Source organism: Lissotriton helveticus, chromosome 12, assembly GCF_964261635.1.
Source record: "Lissotriton helveticus chromosome 12, aLisHel1.1, whole genome shotgun sequence".
Taxonomy (NCBI): domain Eukaryota; kingdom Metazoa; phylum Chordata; class Amphibia; order Caudata; family Salamandridae; genus Lissotriton; species Lissotriton helveticus.
In genome coordinates, this window is record NC_136073.1 from 826,062,515 (window position 1) to 826,079,964 (window position 17,450).

A 17,450-nucleotide genomic window follows, 5' to 3' on the forward strand; every position below is an offset into this window, starting at 1 on the left:
CTTTCAGTTTGACTTGCCTACTCCTTTGGGACATTATGAGCTGGTTTGGGAGCCTGCAAAGCCTTGGAACTTAAGAACTGCTTACCTAACAACATCCGCTGCTTCTAGGTGACTATTGAGATCTTCCATAAATACTGATAAGTGCAAGTGAAAAGGCATAGCAAGGGCTGGGGTGAACCCCAGCTAAAATGGTGAAATGTCCAATTTTTGTGACCTTTTAGGTAGTGGAAACCCAGTCTTTCATTTTGGATTTTATACTTACTGAGATGGATCTGGCATAAAACGTCTCACAGTTGATTCAGCAGAGAGACGTCAATCTGTTCACTTCCCTTCTTGTTCCAATGGACCCTTGCCACCATAACTCTTCACACCTAGAGAACACTTTATTTATACTCCCACCCACAATCCCAAAGTGAGAAACAGTCATTCAGCAGTCATTCTATCAAAGTACAGGATGTATATGATATATTTTAACTGCTGATTCTCTCCCTCGTCACCCTTTGATTTGCACTATAAGTAGTTATCGAGTGGTAAGGAGAGTACTTTACGAAGCTTAAACATTGCCAATAACTCAGGATGGCTAGTTTAGATCCAAGGCGGGTTGCTCTCGACTCAAGTTACTGATCAGCTTAAACCGCTCAAGCGTAACTCATGCGCTACTACACTAAACACCCCAGTTCTGCTCCTATGAGAACATTTTCTCTTTGTTTCCTTTTCAGGATTCTTTGAAATTAAAATGAAGTACGATGAAAGTGATAATGCACTTGTCCGGGCATCGAGGACTGTTACAGATAAAGTCTCTGACTTGATAGGTAAGCTCTTGTGCCTTGTTACACTACTACACTACTCTGCTCTTTGTTTGGGGGGTGTACTGGAAAGCAGCTCCAAATCATAAATTATATATATATATATATATATATATATATATATATATATATATATCTATCTATCTATATATATATATATCTATCTATCTATATATATATATATCTATATATATATATATATATATCCTGCTCCTCGCCCTCCTGTCCTTTCAAGAAGACACAGCACTCGCGGGGGGGAAGTCAATAGTTTTTATTTAAACTTCCAAACGCAAACGCACCAGACGCGTTTCGGCTATCGCCTTCCTCTGTGGTACAGGGGTATCGCGGCCATTGCAATTTTTTATACACATGTGCTCATTTACAAATAATAAACATAGAAAGAGGACAAATCACTTTTCTTTCCACATATTGTGTAGGCGCCATCTTGTAGTGGTGTAAATTCATATGCACTACATCACAGTCTTTGTCGCTGTCATTTACTCTCATACTCTTGCCCTGTATGGGCTTAAGCCTATACTCAATCATGCCCTGTATGGGCCTATTATTGCATGTGTCCTCCGTTACTTAAACAACCAAACGTGCTACCCAAAACATAAATCAAAATTACAAATATTATCCTTTCGTTTAAAATACAATTACATTGTGTGTTCCTTATTCAGCAAACATGATATTAGCAATTAAGTTACTCTTACATCTTGGAATGCAACCCAACCTCTTTCATTCAAGATTATTGATCCCAGGTCAAAGAGCCCTTTAACCTAGGTGTACTGCTAGCTCCTCATGGCTATTCAACCCATTTGGCGCCTTAGTGCAGAGATCTACTATGTACCTGGATTCCAGCCTACGCAATTTCTGTAGCCTGTCACCCCCTCTTACGCTCATGGGTACTTGGTCCAGTGCAAAATAAGAAATCAATTCATTGTTGCTACCATGATATTTCTGATAATGTCGCGCTACTGGATAATTCGCATCCCCCTTATTGATGGCTCTTAAATGCTCTAAGATGCGAATTTTCGCTTGGTGAATGGTGCTGCCTATGTATCTAAGTCCGCAGGGACAGGTTAAACAGTAAACTGCATATGGTGTCGTGCACGTAAGGAATTTTTTTATTTTCATTTCCCTGTCTCCTACTCTATATGTTAATGTCTTTCTGCTGTTCCTGCACGCTTTGCACCTCCCACATGGGAAAAAGCCTGGGGGATGGTCTCCAAAAGGTTTGACTACTGGTTTTACAAAATGACTGCTGGTCAATGTGTCTTTCAATGCCCTAGCCCTCCTGTATGTTATCATGGGTCGTGATGGTAGGTCTGCTCCTATAACTGGATCCGTTTTTAAAAGGTTCCAGTTCTTTCTCATGATCCCACGTAATCTATCTGCCCCCTTAGAGTAAGTTGTTATCATTCTTAGTGCCATTCCATTATTCTCCTTGTCTCCATCCTTCTCCTTAAGCAGATCTTTTCTGTCGATCTTTTGTACTTTATGTAAGGCCTCTTCAAGAATCTTTTTACTATAGCCCCTGGCCTTGAATCTGGCTATGCTGGCATCCGCACTAACAAGAAAATCTTCCTCTTTGGAGCAGTTCCTTTTAATCCTCAGTAATTCCCCGTAGGGAATACTGTGGATTAACCTAGGGGGATGGCTGCTTGTAAAGTGTAGAACTGAGTTCCCTGCCGTGCTTTTGCGGTACAGTCTCGTGGCAATTCTCCCATCCCTTACCATTACTTCCAAGTCCAAGTAGTTTACTTTAGTGCAACTGATTTCTGCTGTGAATTTAAGATTATACTCATTTGCATTCAACCTTTCTACATAGTCGGTTGCTGTGTCCATTGGTCCCCTCCAAATAAGGAAGAGATCATCAATATACCTATACCAGGCTACGATATTCTCTGTCCATTTCCCATTCTCTTGCGCCCAGGCTACATGCTCCTCCCACCATCCCACAAAGAGATTTGCAAAACTCGGGGAGTAACATGTGCCCATGGCTACTCCAGTTATCTGCTGGTAATGCTGTTCTTCATAAAGGAAAATGTTATTTTTTAGACTGAATGATAACAATTCTAGTAGCATTCTGTTGTGTTCTGTGAACTTCGCTGATCTCATTCCTAAGAAACTTTCTATGGCCACTAGGCCATCTGTGTGGACAATACTTGTGTACAGACTAGCTATATCCATAACTACCATACAATCTCCCTCCTTCCACACTACATTTTCTATATGTTTTAGGAAGTCCTTGGTGTCTTTTATATAGCTACGTAGATTTTTTACATAATCAGTGAGAAAATAGTCAATATAAACTGACAAATGTTCCAAAAGACTTCCTTGTGCACTCACGATTGGACGTCCTGGCGGTGTCTCGCTGTTCTTATGAACTTTTGGTAAGTGGTAGAAACTCGGCGTCACCGGATTCATGCACCGCAGATATAAATATTCCTCAGTTACCAATTGTCCTTTGTCATACCATTCACGTAGCAGTTGATGACAATCTGTGATACTTTTCAGGTAGATTTCCTTCCCGATCTTTTTATAGCTGGTATTATATTTGTAAATGAGCACATGTGTATAAAAAATTGCAATGGCCGCGATACCCCTGTACCACAGAGGAAGGCGATAGCCGAAACGCGTCTGGTGCGTTTGCGTTTGGAAGTCTAAATAAAAACTATTGACTTCCCCCCGCGAGTGCTGTGTCTTCTTGAAAGGACAGGAGGGCGAGGAGCAGGATATTTTGCGGCGGCACTTTCCGCATTAACAGCACCCGTGTAGGAAAGAGTGCGTGAACGAAGTGTACCAGGAGCTAACATATATATATATATATATATATATATATAAATCTCTCTCTCTCCCTCTCTACACACACACACACACCACATACATGTGTGTGCGTGTGTATATATATATATATATATGCACACAGATCACACACACACATATATATATATATATATATATATATATATATATATATATATATATATATATATAGTGGGTACAGTGTGTTTAAGTAATATCTTGCACAGAAATTATGCATTGTGTTTAGTTCTTACTCTCTTCTCAAAGAGCTTTCAAATGCCTGTGGTTGCTTAAGTATTCATTTATTAATCGCATGGTTATTTTTTACAACCAATTCAGATTTACAGAATTATGGTACGATTTCAAGCTACCTGTTTGAAGTTGAAGGCTACTATCTTTGGGGTATGCAACTGCAAGGCTTGTATGCTTCACTGGAACAGTATACAAAGATTAAGCTCATGTGACGCACAGGATCCTGTTCAAACACTCCAATGTTGCAATACACATGGAACATCACAAAACACACAGACTAAAATCCAGTGTCCCCTTTCCCAGCACTGCATTTCAACAGAAGAATGGAAGAATGTATATACTAGCAGAACTACTTATGTCTGTAAGGAAACGTTAATAAAAGGGTTTTTTATGTTCTTTTTTCAGTAATCGATAATCTCTAGATACAGTGCCCTTCACTGTTAAGTCTTGTCTGTCATAACCGTGTTTGTTTTGTGACTCTATGCGTGACGACTCATACCTTTGTAGTCTGAGAGTGACGTAAATGTTGTACCTTCCCTCTTTGAATGACTTGAGTCCTTTTAGACAAAGGTCTTCTCCGGCTTCTAATGACCTCCTCCTACCTGGAGCTTCCACAGAACACCTGAGCTTTCTCAGCCTTCCATTTAATGCTGAGAAATTCTTTTATCTGATGGGCAAAATATTTAATTCTACAATATTCTTCCACTGCCAAAGGTGTGTAGGCACTTCTTATTGTGCGGAAAACGTGAGCACCCATGTTTTCCACCGTATACTCATTTATTTAGCCCCGCATTCCAGAAAATGTTACTAGAACTCCTACCGAAGTTGCAGAGACATCTACTCCAGAAAAGTATATGTATCCTCCTAGAGGCTCTTTGAGAAGGTATTTAAAACCTACTCTTTCACTTAGACAAAGACACTATTGCTATGTCCTTTTGAAGACTTGTAAATTGTTCACCATGGAGAACTACTCCAGCTTCTGGCCCAGTCCCAGTGGCAGGCCAGCGGGTAGGTTGCTCTTCTCCAAGAACCGTCAGTACCTTTAAGTCCCATCCCTTTTGTTAGAATGTAGGACTTTTGCTTTTAGGCTGTGCAGTGGTTGGCAGCCAAACCCCAGCACGGGCGCCATGCCTTCGGCTTGAAGGCAGTGACAAAAGATTTTGTGAAATTTGTGAAACTCCTTATTTCAGGTTCATATTTTCTTTGCTCTAAAGGGTTGGGTGTCTGTGTCCACCCTCACGGTGTCTGTATTTGTGCATTCTGGTGGATGGTATAGAAGAAGCTAGCTTTGAGGAATGGAATGTCAATAGAATTGATTTACAAATGTCCAAGAGCAACAGTAAGAGGATCTCTGCTAGACACTGGCAGATGTTCTGTCCTTCTACCCTGTGGAGTCTCAGAGTGCAAGGCATATCGGGTTTTCTAAAGGCCGAGCCACACACCCCTCTACCATTAGGAAACCCTCCAGGGGAGGTGCCCCAGTCCTACAAGGGGCCACCCTTGTTTGGAAGCAGATCCAACCAGACTCAATGCACATAAGTATTCTCATCTCCACATTGGAAGCTCTGAGGACCCCTATCCTGCTTGGAAGTTGGGAATTGTTTGCTTGTGTTGAACTGGAAGTTCAGCATGCAAATGTAACCTTAGTTCAGTCGATGAAGAAAGAGCATTACTGAAGTTTGCTGTGTTAGTATAATGGTGTGCTTGCGTTCATCTTTTTCGGTTCTCTATACCCTGCGGCATGATGCTCGCTTTCTTCACAAAGTAAAATTAGCATTGTGTTGGCTTCTCTATGAAATTGCACAAAGCAGCTGCAAGCTAGTTTTATAGGTAAGTAACATTTCCAGTCTTGGGTGGAGGAACATTTGCCTTCCTAACCACTTGTAATTGCCATTTTGTTTTTTTCCTACAGGTGGTTTATTTTCCAAGACCGAAATGTCAGAGGTTTTGACTGAAATTCTGAAAGCGGATCCAAATTTTGACAAGGACACTTTTCTGAAGCAATGTGAGAGGGATATCATTCCAAACATTCTGGAGGTATGCAAACTCACTGTGCAGACATCTGTCTTTGTTGGTGTGCTAGCCGCAGCTCTATGCATTTAATGTTGTCCTCCACCTTTGTTCCGTTCACGTAGAGGTGGGCGAGCCAACTAATTAACAAGCAGAGCCGTGTTAACGGTCTGGCTTGGATCTTAGAAGTGTGAGCACGCGCCAAGCTGTGAAAATATTGCTACGTAAATCATACAACAAAGATCAAATAAAATATGATGAACCTTATTCCCAAAAATTGTTTCTTTAACATGTGGAAGCTTTGACATTAATGGGGCACATTATAGCACTGCACTAAGAAGTACTTTTAAAAATTGATAGTTTTGTAGAACTGGTTGTCTGAGCTTGCATATTTGAAAGTACTTTCGTTCAATAATGAAATAAAAATTGTTGGGGAAATAAAATATTTGCCTAAGGCCACACAGTTTAAGCGGGGAAGCCGCGATTTATCCAGGCTTTCTGGTTTCATTTTGTACAAATCAGCCAGTAAATGGGTATCCATTTGTCTTTCCTTATTTCAAGGCTTTGTTTTGACCTCTTAGTGAATTTTTCTGCAGTTTTTAAAAATGCAGGGTGAACCCCACTCTCTTTACACCAATTGTACGCTATCACTCTCCACTATTGTTCTTTCTAATCTTCTCTCCGTGTCTTTCTCTCCATCTCTTACTCTTTCCTTAGCCAGCTTGATCTCTTCCCCATTCATGTCCAGGCCTCTCTGTCCAGCTCTGTCCTGTCTCTCTATTGCTTCTCCTTTAGATTCTCCTCTAGTCCATCTATCTCTACCCCCTCACTCTTCACCTTCTCTCACCACATTCTGGCACCTTCTCTCCTTGCCAAGAGGCTCCAGGAATGGAGAGCTCGCAGTGGCAGAGAATGAGCACTGTAGGGCCTGAGTATGTGCAGAGTATACAGCAGGGTGGAGGTCAGAGGAAGAGCACTGCTGGGCTCTAATGGAGATGTGAGGGGGTGAAATTGGCCAATCTCACCTGGGATGAAGGGAGGCCACTCAGGCCATCTCCCTTGCTTTTCCCCACCCATCACCAGCTCAGTGTCCCAGTCTGGTGAGGGGAGGACTAAGGGAAAAGACACTATCAGACAGCGGCGGCCGGTAAGGTTCTTAGGGTGGCGGGGAGGGAGGGGCGGTTTTGAATAAACCTCCCAAAAAATCATTTACCTGATCCCGCCTCCGTCTCTCCATCTTTGCATCTCTCCCACGTCGAGTGAGTCTCTTCTGGGGACTGAGAAGTGCATTGCAGCTTTGTGATTGGTAATCACCTAGGCTCCCCAGAGCCAATCACACCGCTGCAATGCAGTGTTATGATTGGTCCGAGCGCCGTGGTTCGGCGCCCAGCCAGGGAAGGGGGACCTGGACATGTTCTCCTTGCAGGCTGTAATGCAGCCTGCATGGAGACCATGCGAAGTGCGCATGAATGACTGGATGGCCTGGCCACTCCTCCCCCCTGACGTCAGGGGAGCCAAGCCCCGCCCCTCCCTACCCTGACCATACAAAAAATAAAATAATAACTTCACTTATCATTTTATTTTTTCATTTACACTGCTTCTTGAGCAGTGGGGCAATGCTTCTCCGCTTTAGCGGGAGAGCCGCCACTGCTATTAGACCACAATGGGGGTGTCTAAAAGTAAAAATGGCCGTTCTCAGCTAAGCTCCAGCGAGGCCGCTCCTGCTCAGGCCCACAAACCCACCTTGAATCTGAATGACCCTCAGGGGCCACTGTCTCATAACCTAACCAGCTGGCCTGGGGCGGGGGAAGGACCGTGAGAGCCCACATCTGGGTGAGGAAGCGGGGCAGCAAAGGCCCACTTGCCCCTGCTGCAGGCTCCAGTGAGGCCGCTCAAGCCCCATTGGGCCGCCCGCGACAGCCGAATGAGAGCGACAGACACCCACAGAGCCAAGAGACATGCCCAAAAACCAGCCCAAAGGTGGCCAGGATACCGGCCGTTCCCACTTTATCAATCTGACCCTGATGCTGTTTTCACAGCCTTTGAAAAGCAACATTTTGTTAACTATATGACATACCAACATAGACACATTTTCTTTTGGTCGGACGTGCCAGAAGGCAATGTGTTAGCATTTTTTAAAGTTTTAAAGCACTGCTGATTTTCCCAGCCAGTGTAAGAACTATGAAACATAAGCAAGATCGCATTGTCTACTGGTGAGAGATGGTAAGAGACAACGCGTCCGTTTAACCAGAATGTTGGGTCTTTCACAGCCTCTGACAGCGGACCCCCTCTGAGAAGGAGTGACTGGGCTCGGCTCGTGTTAGGCTCGGGGGTCCGAAATGAGCCAGAGCTGGGCATCTGTCTCGAGCCAGTCTCTAGCTTTCAAGGGCTCGCCCACCTCTAAGTTCATGTTGTAATTGACTTGAGATGACGATTTCCACGCCTGTTTAATACAGCTGAATTTGGGTGATTCCTGGGGCTACAAAAAGTTAAATGAAACATGTTTTATTGTTAAATACCTGATTTATTTCTTGATGTGGATCTTTATCAACCTCCTATATATTACATCGTATTGACCTTTTTAAATCTTTCTCAATACCATGAAATTAAAGTAAAGTAAAGAAAAAAGAGGTTTCGGTCACTACCTCCCTGTTCATTCTTGTGTCTCTGAGGCTCAGTATCTGTTTCAGAGATATTACCCCCCTTCTTTGGTCTCTGTCAGGATCCAAGTACAACAGGGTGTTTGTGCAATGTGTCTTCTTTATGTGGACTATGTGAATTTGTGCTTCTTCAGACCCAGCTTCATAGAATGCATTCTGCTTTCATTTTGTTTAGTGTTTTTTTCTTACTATCTTTTTCTAGTTTTTTTTAGTTTTGCTGGAGATTGTTCCTGAATTAAAACACCAAGGAACGCAAAATAATGAATGAAAAGTGGTTATGTTTCAACTATTATTTCTCATACCCAAGGAAGTTCAAAGGGGCTCTTTTCCACTTTTGAATACGTATTTTGTGAAACAAGAGACGCTAATAGTGGAGAGTTAGGGTAAACTCATTTTTTTAGAAATATACTGAGAGGAGAATTGGTCGAGCCATTATAACATTGTGACTCCTGCCTCGTTGTCAGAGGGCAACCAATGGGATACAAATCCAGTCACTTTTCAACTACTGCGTGTGTTTTTTCCAGTAGCATGGCTCGTCCTTGCATGCATAGGCGCGCATCTCCTGCCATCTAGTGGTCCGGTGAAGAATTGTCATTGTAAAATAAAAATAAAAAATTCTTCAACATTGCCCTGGCGTTGACTACGGTAACCAGTTTAAAGGCCCTGTTTACTGGCCACTCGTAATAAAAACTTGATATCCAAATGTTTTCATCAACGGTGCTAATAATGTTCTTCTGTGACATGTTTTGGGCAGTTTGCTCATGAATTCGTTTACTTTGCATTTAGAGGGGTCCGAGCTGGAAATAGAAAAAAAAATATTCCGAAATCCTTTAAATGTGATGACGTCAAAATGTGGTGCAGAAAACGGGTGGTGTCACGAGCATTACTTTATTGGCCACAGTCGGCATTTTAAAATGTCTTAAAGTGTCAAGGACCCCTCCCCCCACGACGTCTTAGTGTATCCAGTATTGTTAAGGGTATAACAAGAGTAAAATATTCCTGGTGGTTAGTTCACTTGCTGGATAATTCTGTGTGTAATCTATTCAATAATTTGACTCGTAATAAAACAGCATAGTGGATTAATGTGCCTGCTGCTCATGTAAAATGCAGGTCACTGAAATATATTGCACTCAGATAGCTCAGTGGGTGACTGTTTTTGCCACAAATATCTGTTACTTTCCGATCATATGTATATGGGGTATAATACCTGTAATATAGCACGGTGAGTTCGACACCCGCATCAAGAAGCCTTTTGCAATCTGCAAGAACCTTATCAAGTTTTTTCAATCTTTTTTTATTCCTAGATTGATAGAAACATTTCCCTGGGTAGTAATAAAGATTTCTTTGTTCAGACAGCCTCGACCACTGCATTCTGTAGGCTCCAAACACGTTTGAAACCTGCCTTTCAGTTTGTGCTGAGATGTGATAGTGACATATCACTATGATCATATGGAAGGCTCTCTGTTTTCCGTTTTTACTGATTTTTTTTACAGACAAATACAGACAGAAAACATTTATTTTCTCCTCTGTATTTATTTTTAAATGTGGATAAAAATGAAATTGGGTTACTTTTTGAGCAATTCTGAATACTGTCTGCCATGACTGCCAGGCAATTGCTGTGTGGATTGATAGGTAAGGGGGCTAAAAAAGTAAGGAATTTTAGTAAAGAGGGTTTAACAGCAGTAGATATGCACAAAATTGATACGGAAAAATATGCATAGTTTCTTATCAGTGCATTGATTTATCTTCTGTGGGGATTCACAACATTTAAACCCAGTAGGCAATCAAGCATGAGTGCATATTTACCCGTTAAATAAATGTTGAAACGTACTAATTTCAGCTTCATTTTTCCACAAAACGCAAAATAAATATGGATAAATACAGATAATATTGGCAAAAAGAAATATAGATAAATACAATTGGAAATATCCCAAAAATAAATACCATAAAACCGGGATTCATATGCAACTCCCACACCATGTAACCTTAATTAACTTATTTAACATAACCGGTATAGTGATTTACACACTTGAAAGATGCATTGCTTAGGTATAGCATGAGTTTATTTATTTATTAAGCGCACAAATCATCCAAGGGGATCTCTCGGCGCCTGAGCAGCACACACAGGTCGCACTTCAAGGAGGTGTTCGAGATCAAATAGCCAGGTTTTCTGGAGTTTCTTAAGAGGATAGGTCTGAACAGGAACATAACTGAGGGGAAGTTGATTGCAATATTTGGGGGCAAAAAAAAAAGAGTGGCCCCTGTACCTAACTGTACGAATATGCTTTGGACAAAAATGTAGTAGCTCACTAGATCTAAGAGTGCGAGCCGGAATGTTTAGCTGCAAAGTATTTCTGAGATACTATGGTCCATTTCCATGCAAAGATTTAAAACCAGACTAAGAAGTTTAAAGTGTGATGTAAAGTGCTCTGACACAATACATTGGGCTGTATAAAAGAAACTAAATAAAGAAAAATAAATTAGTAAGGGCTGTATAAATGATTATTGGGGTAATTACTTGTGCAGACACACACACAACTGACATTCTTACATTGCATGTATATCATTTACACCTTAGGCTGGAAAAGTTAAAAACCTGCCTCCCAATCAAATAGTTTATCGCTTGAGTTCTTGTAGGTGTTTAGCCGCGGGTCTGTGGCAGCAGGTTGTTAAGCTCCTAATAGCCTCCACCCTGGACTGAACAAAAGGAGCCACTCATAAATATTTCAGGGAGGCATTTGTTTTGAGCTAGGGCTGGAGCTAAAAAAGTAAGAGGCTGTTATTACCCTGTAGGTTGCTGCTCTCAAGGTAAGTATACAAACTGCAGGCGCATCTGAATGTGTCCCGGTGTCCGCAAATTAAACATGAATAAATTGAGCACATTTCACTGGGTCCAGACAAGATCCAAGATCCAGTTTCTATAGTAGCTGCCAGATCTGTGCAATTCAAGTTTGCAGTGGCATGCCTTCACATGCAGTGACTGTGCATTACCTGCCATGAATGAGAACACTTACATAGCTCACTCCAAGACAAGCCTCTCTTGGTGCTGAAGTTGCAGTAGCATGCCAGAGAAAGAGTGAAAGCAAAGGGCGAACAATTAACAGTTAAGAAGCAACAAGAGAAGACGAAATGTAAGCCCGGAGGATGCCCATTTTGAATGTGGGAGCAAAAATGTCAGAAGACTCATTTTAGCACGTGCTAATGCGATGTATATTCCAAGTGATCCGAGAAGTGAGTCCCATTTCTTAGCTGCTAGATTGAGAAATCATTTATCCCCAGGGTTGGGTGATAAAAGGGCAAAAGTCTAGGGAAACCCTGAGATTGGAAGGGAGACCGCTTTTTAAGCTCTTTGTCATTCGTTGTTGATTTTGAACACCTCCCTGGGACTTTCCTTTTTTTTTTTCTCAATTTTTTATTCAGATTTTTACAACATATTATTTATAGCCCCTGGTTCCCACCCCCCACCCCCCATGAGGACAGGTATTTCTATTATTACATACATAGATATTTACATTACACAAATGCAAATTCCTTAAGGAGGGAATAAATGAGAGCAGAAAGAAAACAAATTAGCATCAAAACTCAATACACTCTTAATCATACATTTCCTTCTGTGATGATTTAATGAGACAAAATTTAGTATTATCAATACGGTTGAGTTGCGTTATTTGGTGATTAGAAAATTTAGCATTTATCCAAGGCTTTTTCAATTCCTATATTCCATGCGCCTGTATCCAATCTAGCAAAGGTGCCCAAATTTTCATGCCTCTCTGCCGAATATTACGCCCCTTTTGTTTATAAATGGCTACCTCGAGACTACATGTCGCAAGTAATCTACCCTTCCATTCGGAGAAGGATGGTGGAGTGGGATCGAGCCAGGCTGATGCGACACATAGTCGAAAGATTGCCATTGTCACGAAGATTACCCCTTGAACCTGTCTAGGACGTTCTTTATTAGTGATGCCCAGCTTAATCTCTTCAGTTGTTATGTTAATCCCAGCACAGGTAATGTCCGAAAGAAACCTATATATTTCATTTATAACGTTTGTTAGGGTATTACATGTGGCGAACATATGCACACTGTCTGCAGCGGGAAGTGCACATCGCGGGCAAGTAGTGCCCTTACCTGTCCCCCATTTAGCAATTTTATACGGTGTATAATACAGCGAAAAATATGTTTTATAGAACTGTGCCTGTAGTTTAATGGACATTAAGTAAGTAAGTGACAAATCATATGCAATAAGGGGAATGCTGGGTGGAACTTCTAGTTTAATTTGCCATGCCGCCCCATGTTTGTCCATATCATCTGGGAGTAAGGTGTTAAAGCTTTCATAGATCTCGCCAATTCTTGGGGGCGTATTGTTGCATATATTTTCTATGATTTGGCATTTTTGAAATTTAATACGGCCACCCCCCTTTTTTAGTAGGAAGTCTCTCACTTGAAGGTATTTAAAAAAATCCCTGTTGGGGATGGTATAGTCTTTTTTTAATTCATCAAATGATTTCATTCCCTGAGTAGAGAAAAAACAACCGAGTTGCTCTATCCCTAATGTGCACCAGCTCCGTACATAGGAGTCATGAAATATTTCTGGGAGATCTGAATTCTGAAAAACCGGTGTGTAATGTGAAAATCGCCCAAGACCAAGTAGTTTTTTAACCTACTTGGTCTTGGGCGATTTTCACATCCCTGGGACTTTCCAAAGGAAAATATGTAGGTGGCGTATCGACAAGGTATATACTATTTTTTGTGCATTGTGGAGTCAAAGATATCAGTGGTTCATGCTTTCAGCCTAAATGTCAGTGATCACATGTGTTTCCCACTTGTCTTTTTTGGGTCTGTTTTTATATAGCTGGTTTTATTATTGTGTTTTTCTTCTCTGGTTGCAGGCGATGATCCGAGGTGAGACGGAGATCCTCAAAGACTGGTGTTACGAAGCAGTAAGTACAGAGAGCAGCTTTGTAATGACTTTCCGCAGCCTTTTTATATCGGCTGCAGGTTCAAGTGACATGAGGTTCCTTTTTATCGAAGCCTTTGGATGTTTGGGGTCTCAGTGGATTGGTATCCAAGTGTTTTCATCCTCGTTTGCAGTACAGTTGCAGAGACCAATGTGTCAATGAGCGAAGAGAGTGCATGTTTGATAATCGCCTGGCCATCAGCCAGACTCAAAACAGGACTCAGAATAAGGGTAATATAAACCTATCCCCACCATTCATGTTCCTTTTATAAGAACATGATGGGCGATGTAGAACACATTCACCTCCAGCAGGGTACCATCATAAAATCATACACCGGTGGAAGAACTTCCTTTTGGAACCCAATGCCTTATGAATACACTTACGTCTTGAAAAATAGCAATAGCAAACGAGATGCGTAAAAATGCAAAACAATGGCTAAAAGGCAACATTTTCTGTATATTAGTGATTATGATTGAGCAAATGGACCTTTTGGGAGATCCATTAAGGACAAAGCAATATCAACCATTAAGAAGATCCCAAACTCGGCTCCTAATGCAAACATTCAGATTAAGACCGGGTCTGATGGCTCAGTGGACTAATGCGCCCACTGTAGGGGTCTGTGTTTGACCTCATGGTCACAGGTTCAAATCCGAGCCGGTCTGCTCAGCCTTTCCTTCTTCTGAGGTCGATAACATGAGTACCATTTGAGTTGGGTAACAATAATCATCTGTAATTCATCGCCTAGATACCCTTCTGGATGAACGTGATCTTTACAAATACACATATTATGTTATTAACTATGGAGGGCTACTGTGCGGTGGACATGCCTCTAATCATCCTTATTTCGAGTTTGTTTCCGTGCCTATGAAGTGGTTAAAACGTGAGCACAATATAGGTCAAAGTAATGTTCTGTACAGTAAAAAGATTATTTACTGAAGGCTCAGAGATAAGGCATTGTGGACCTTTGTAATTCACAGTAACACAAGGGCTTCGTTTTGAGGAAAATTAAATACAAAATAAACTCTGGCTGGCTGATTCTATTTAAACACACTGAATCTACAACATATGCATAAACACATCCGTCTACAGCATTACGCACATCCAGTACACTTTGGGGAGCATTTCTCCTTCCAATTAGATATGCATTTTCTTTCCTAAACTGTAATGATTCCTGCAAGTTGCAGGATCTTATATGCCCTCAGTCAGTCAGTAAAAGGCCGCACGGAATAACATAGTTTTCCATTCCATTTCTTTTTTTCCCCACCATTAGCTTTTTAAAAACAGAGGAGTGATTCTTTGATCTTTTTAGCATTTTGATTCTTGGGATCTTGGGGGGAATTTGTTTCTAACACAGGCTATTTCGAAGATTGACTATAGCTTTAATAGTTAAAAAAATATGTATAAAGGAAGTCAAAAGTGTGAAATTGTTGTCAAGGTACCAGATTTACAGAAATCTCTGATGTGTTTTGGCTTTGTTAGATCTAGTTGTTAAAGTCACTCTCTGTAGTATGCAGGATTCAGACCGGGCAAGGTAGGTCATGCTACGTGGAGGAATTGCAGACCCCAAATCTCAGATTTTTAGTAGCTTTTGAAGTTTTTTGTTTCCATCTCAAGCTGGCAGCTGTTCCCAATAAAGACAGGTTTGTGATTAAGAGCCGCCAATTACTTTGTGGCTAATAGTTGCCAACATAATCCTGTCATTCTTTTGCTTTATGTATGTGGGTGTTTTGCCAGTGTAACCCATTGAGTTCAGAATAATAGGTAAGAGGTACAGTGCCTACGCAGCACAATGTAAAAAAAAAAACGCAAACTCCAAAAGAGGGTACAGACATGTTTAAGTAAATCGTAAGTAAATTTAAAAAGTACGTTTTTCAATTCTTTACTGTAACATATTACTGAAGAAGCGAGACGTAGGCCTAAAGGAGGGATCACTCATTCAGTCAATACATTCATCTGAGCTTCCACAGCATCCACTTGCATCTAGTGTACGAAAAACAAATCTGTCAAGGCACTCCACATGTGATCCGCGGCAGCAGCAATACTAACCCCATATGCCATATCGCAAGGTATATATGTTGCAGAGGTGATGACGACAGTAACAATACGCCATATATCTGGTAGTTGTGCTATAAAGCTCAGTTCTGCATGGAAAGACAACAGAGAATATATCTACCTTGGATTGCCAACCAAACGTATAAAAAATAATACAATTGGTGCAAAATGCAGCAGATCAACTTGCTTCTTGCTGTAGATGTTGTGACTGTGGCCACATAACCCCATCCTCAGAGCCTCCATTGGTATTCCTTCAAGAAAAGAGTGCTATTCAAGGCTTCTGTTATAGTGTACAGGGTGACCTATGACTCCTCACCTTCCTTTTTGGCTAATACATTTCAATTGCACCTCCCAGGGTGTACATTAATCTCTTCTGGCCAACACATGTTGGACATTTACAAGTCCAAATAGGTTTTCTTTGGTGAAGGCCTTCTCCATATCAGTCCCGAAAGAGTGGAGCAAACACCATTTGGAGAGCTGCTTTCTGTCTTTTATTATAGCCTTTTGAAAAACGAAAAACTTGTTTCAAATGAGGAAAGTTGTTTAAGAGAAATTAGGTTGGCTGAGAGCAGGCTCTTATTGGTCTCTATAGCGGCATTAAGCTTCGGTATACAGGCCGTTTACAAATACCAGTAACGTAAGATGCCTCGCTTTCATTATTGAGATCCTGAATATAAACTTGCATTTGATGACCCAGTGGTTGTATGTGGGACTCCAGATGAGTTTTCTAGACCCTGTACGAACCAGCTTTCATCACTAGAATGCAAAAGGAATTTGCCTGAAATGTAATCTTTGGATCACAGGTTGTCAAACACATGAACCATATTGGCCATGGAGAGAATTGTCATGACTGTGGGTAAAACCAACCTACCTGGAATACACAAATGTTTTAACTCATTTTATTGATTAACCTGATTCCTCCATTAGTGTAGACAATTTAGGCTCAAGAAATGTTTGCTGACTTTGACCCCTAACCAGGAAAGTGGTGCAGTCTTGTATATCTAACACAAGCAATCGAGATGGATGGGTTTGACGCATGTCCACAGTATCCCCAGTGGAAATATTTTGTTACATATGTGTGTGTGTGTGAGACTCTGAATTTATGCAGAAGTCTTCCGTTTCCAGTCACTGACCCTCATTCATTTATTTTAGTCTGTGACCAAGTTCAAGAAATGGCTGCTGGCCTTTAGGTTCATGCTCAAGGTTCTTTTGATCATTTTAACCTTTAAATTGAGTATGTCATTCTTTTTTTACATGGATAACAATTCGAATACATTTACTCACTTGCCTAAGTGCATGTAGTTTAATATTCTCTCTTAATAAACAGACTTGTTAAAAGGATTTTTCATTCCACCTACCAATAGATACATTGTACTGCCATCACTTTCATTGTTTACAGTCTTCATTGCCCTGAAAACTATGACTCACAACACTGTGAATTTCTGTGCTGGGATTGCAAACATTAGCTGGCAATGTTGACAAGTGATTTCGGCAGTCATTGTTGTCAATGTATTTATCTTTTAATTTTAATGTGTGATTATATGATCGATAGCATACTTTTGCCTTTTTATTGGGTCAACTGTTTCTCTCCACACATTCCAGTAGACATTTGTTTGCCTTTTTACTTTCAGTAAAATTGATCAACACTGTTGGGGTTCTCATATTTGAGGAAAACTGAGTGAAGGGAACATTTTAAAATTAGCAAAGGTTTTCCTTATCATCAGTCTACAATTTTAGTTTGTCTGTTGAGGTTGTCAATAATGACTTCTTATTGTTTCAGACATATAGTCAACTTGCTCATCCAATCCAACAAGCCAAAGCGATGGCCTTGCAGTTCCATTCCAAGATTCTTGACATCGACAACCTTGATGTAAGTTAACCATTTATACTTCTTACTACTGGGATG

General features: G+C 41.0%; 1 protein-coding gene across 1 annotated transcript in view; it reads left to right on the plus strand.

Annotated features, from left to right (window-relative positions):
• The window catches only part of TIMM44 (translocase of inner mitochondrial membrane 44), a 138,303-nt gene that overhangs the window by 68,959 nt on the left and 51,894 nt on the right, over positions 1-17,450 (plus strand). The window contains exons 8-11 of the mRNA XM_078670910.1: positions 720-812; positions 5,779-5,903; positions 13,424-13,474; positions 17,325-17,414. Of these exons, the coding sequence (XP_078527036.1) occupies positions 720-812; positions 5,779-5,903; positions 13,424-13,474; positions 17,325-17,414 (359 nt within the window). The remainder of the gene's footprint in view (positions 1-719; positions 813-5,778; positions 5,904-13,423; positions 13,475-17,324; positions 17,415-17,450) is intronic.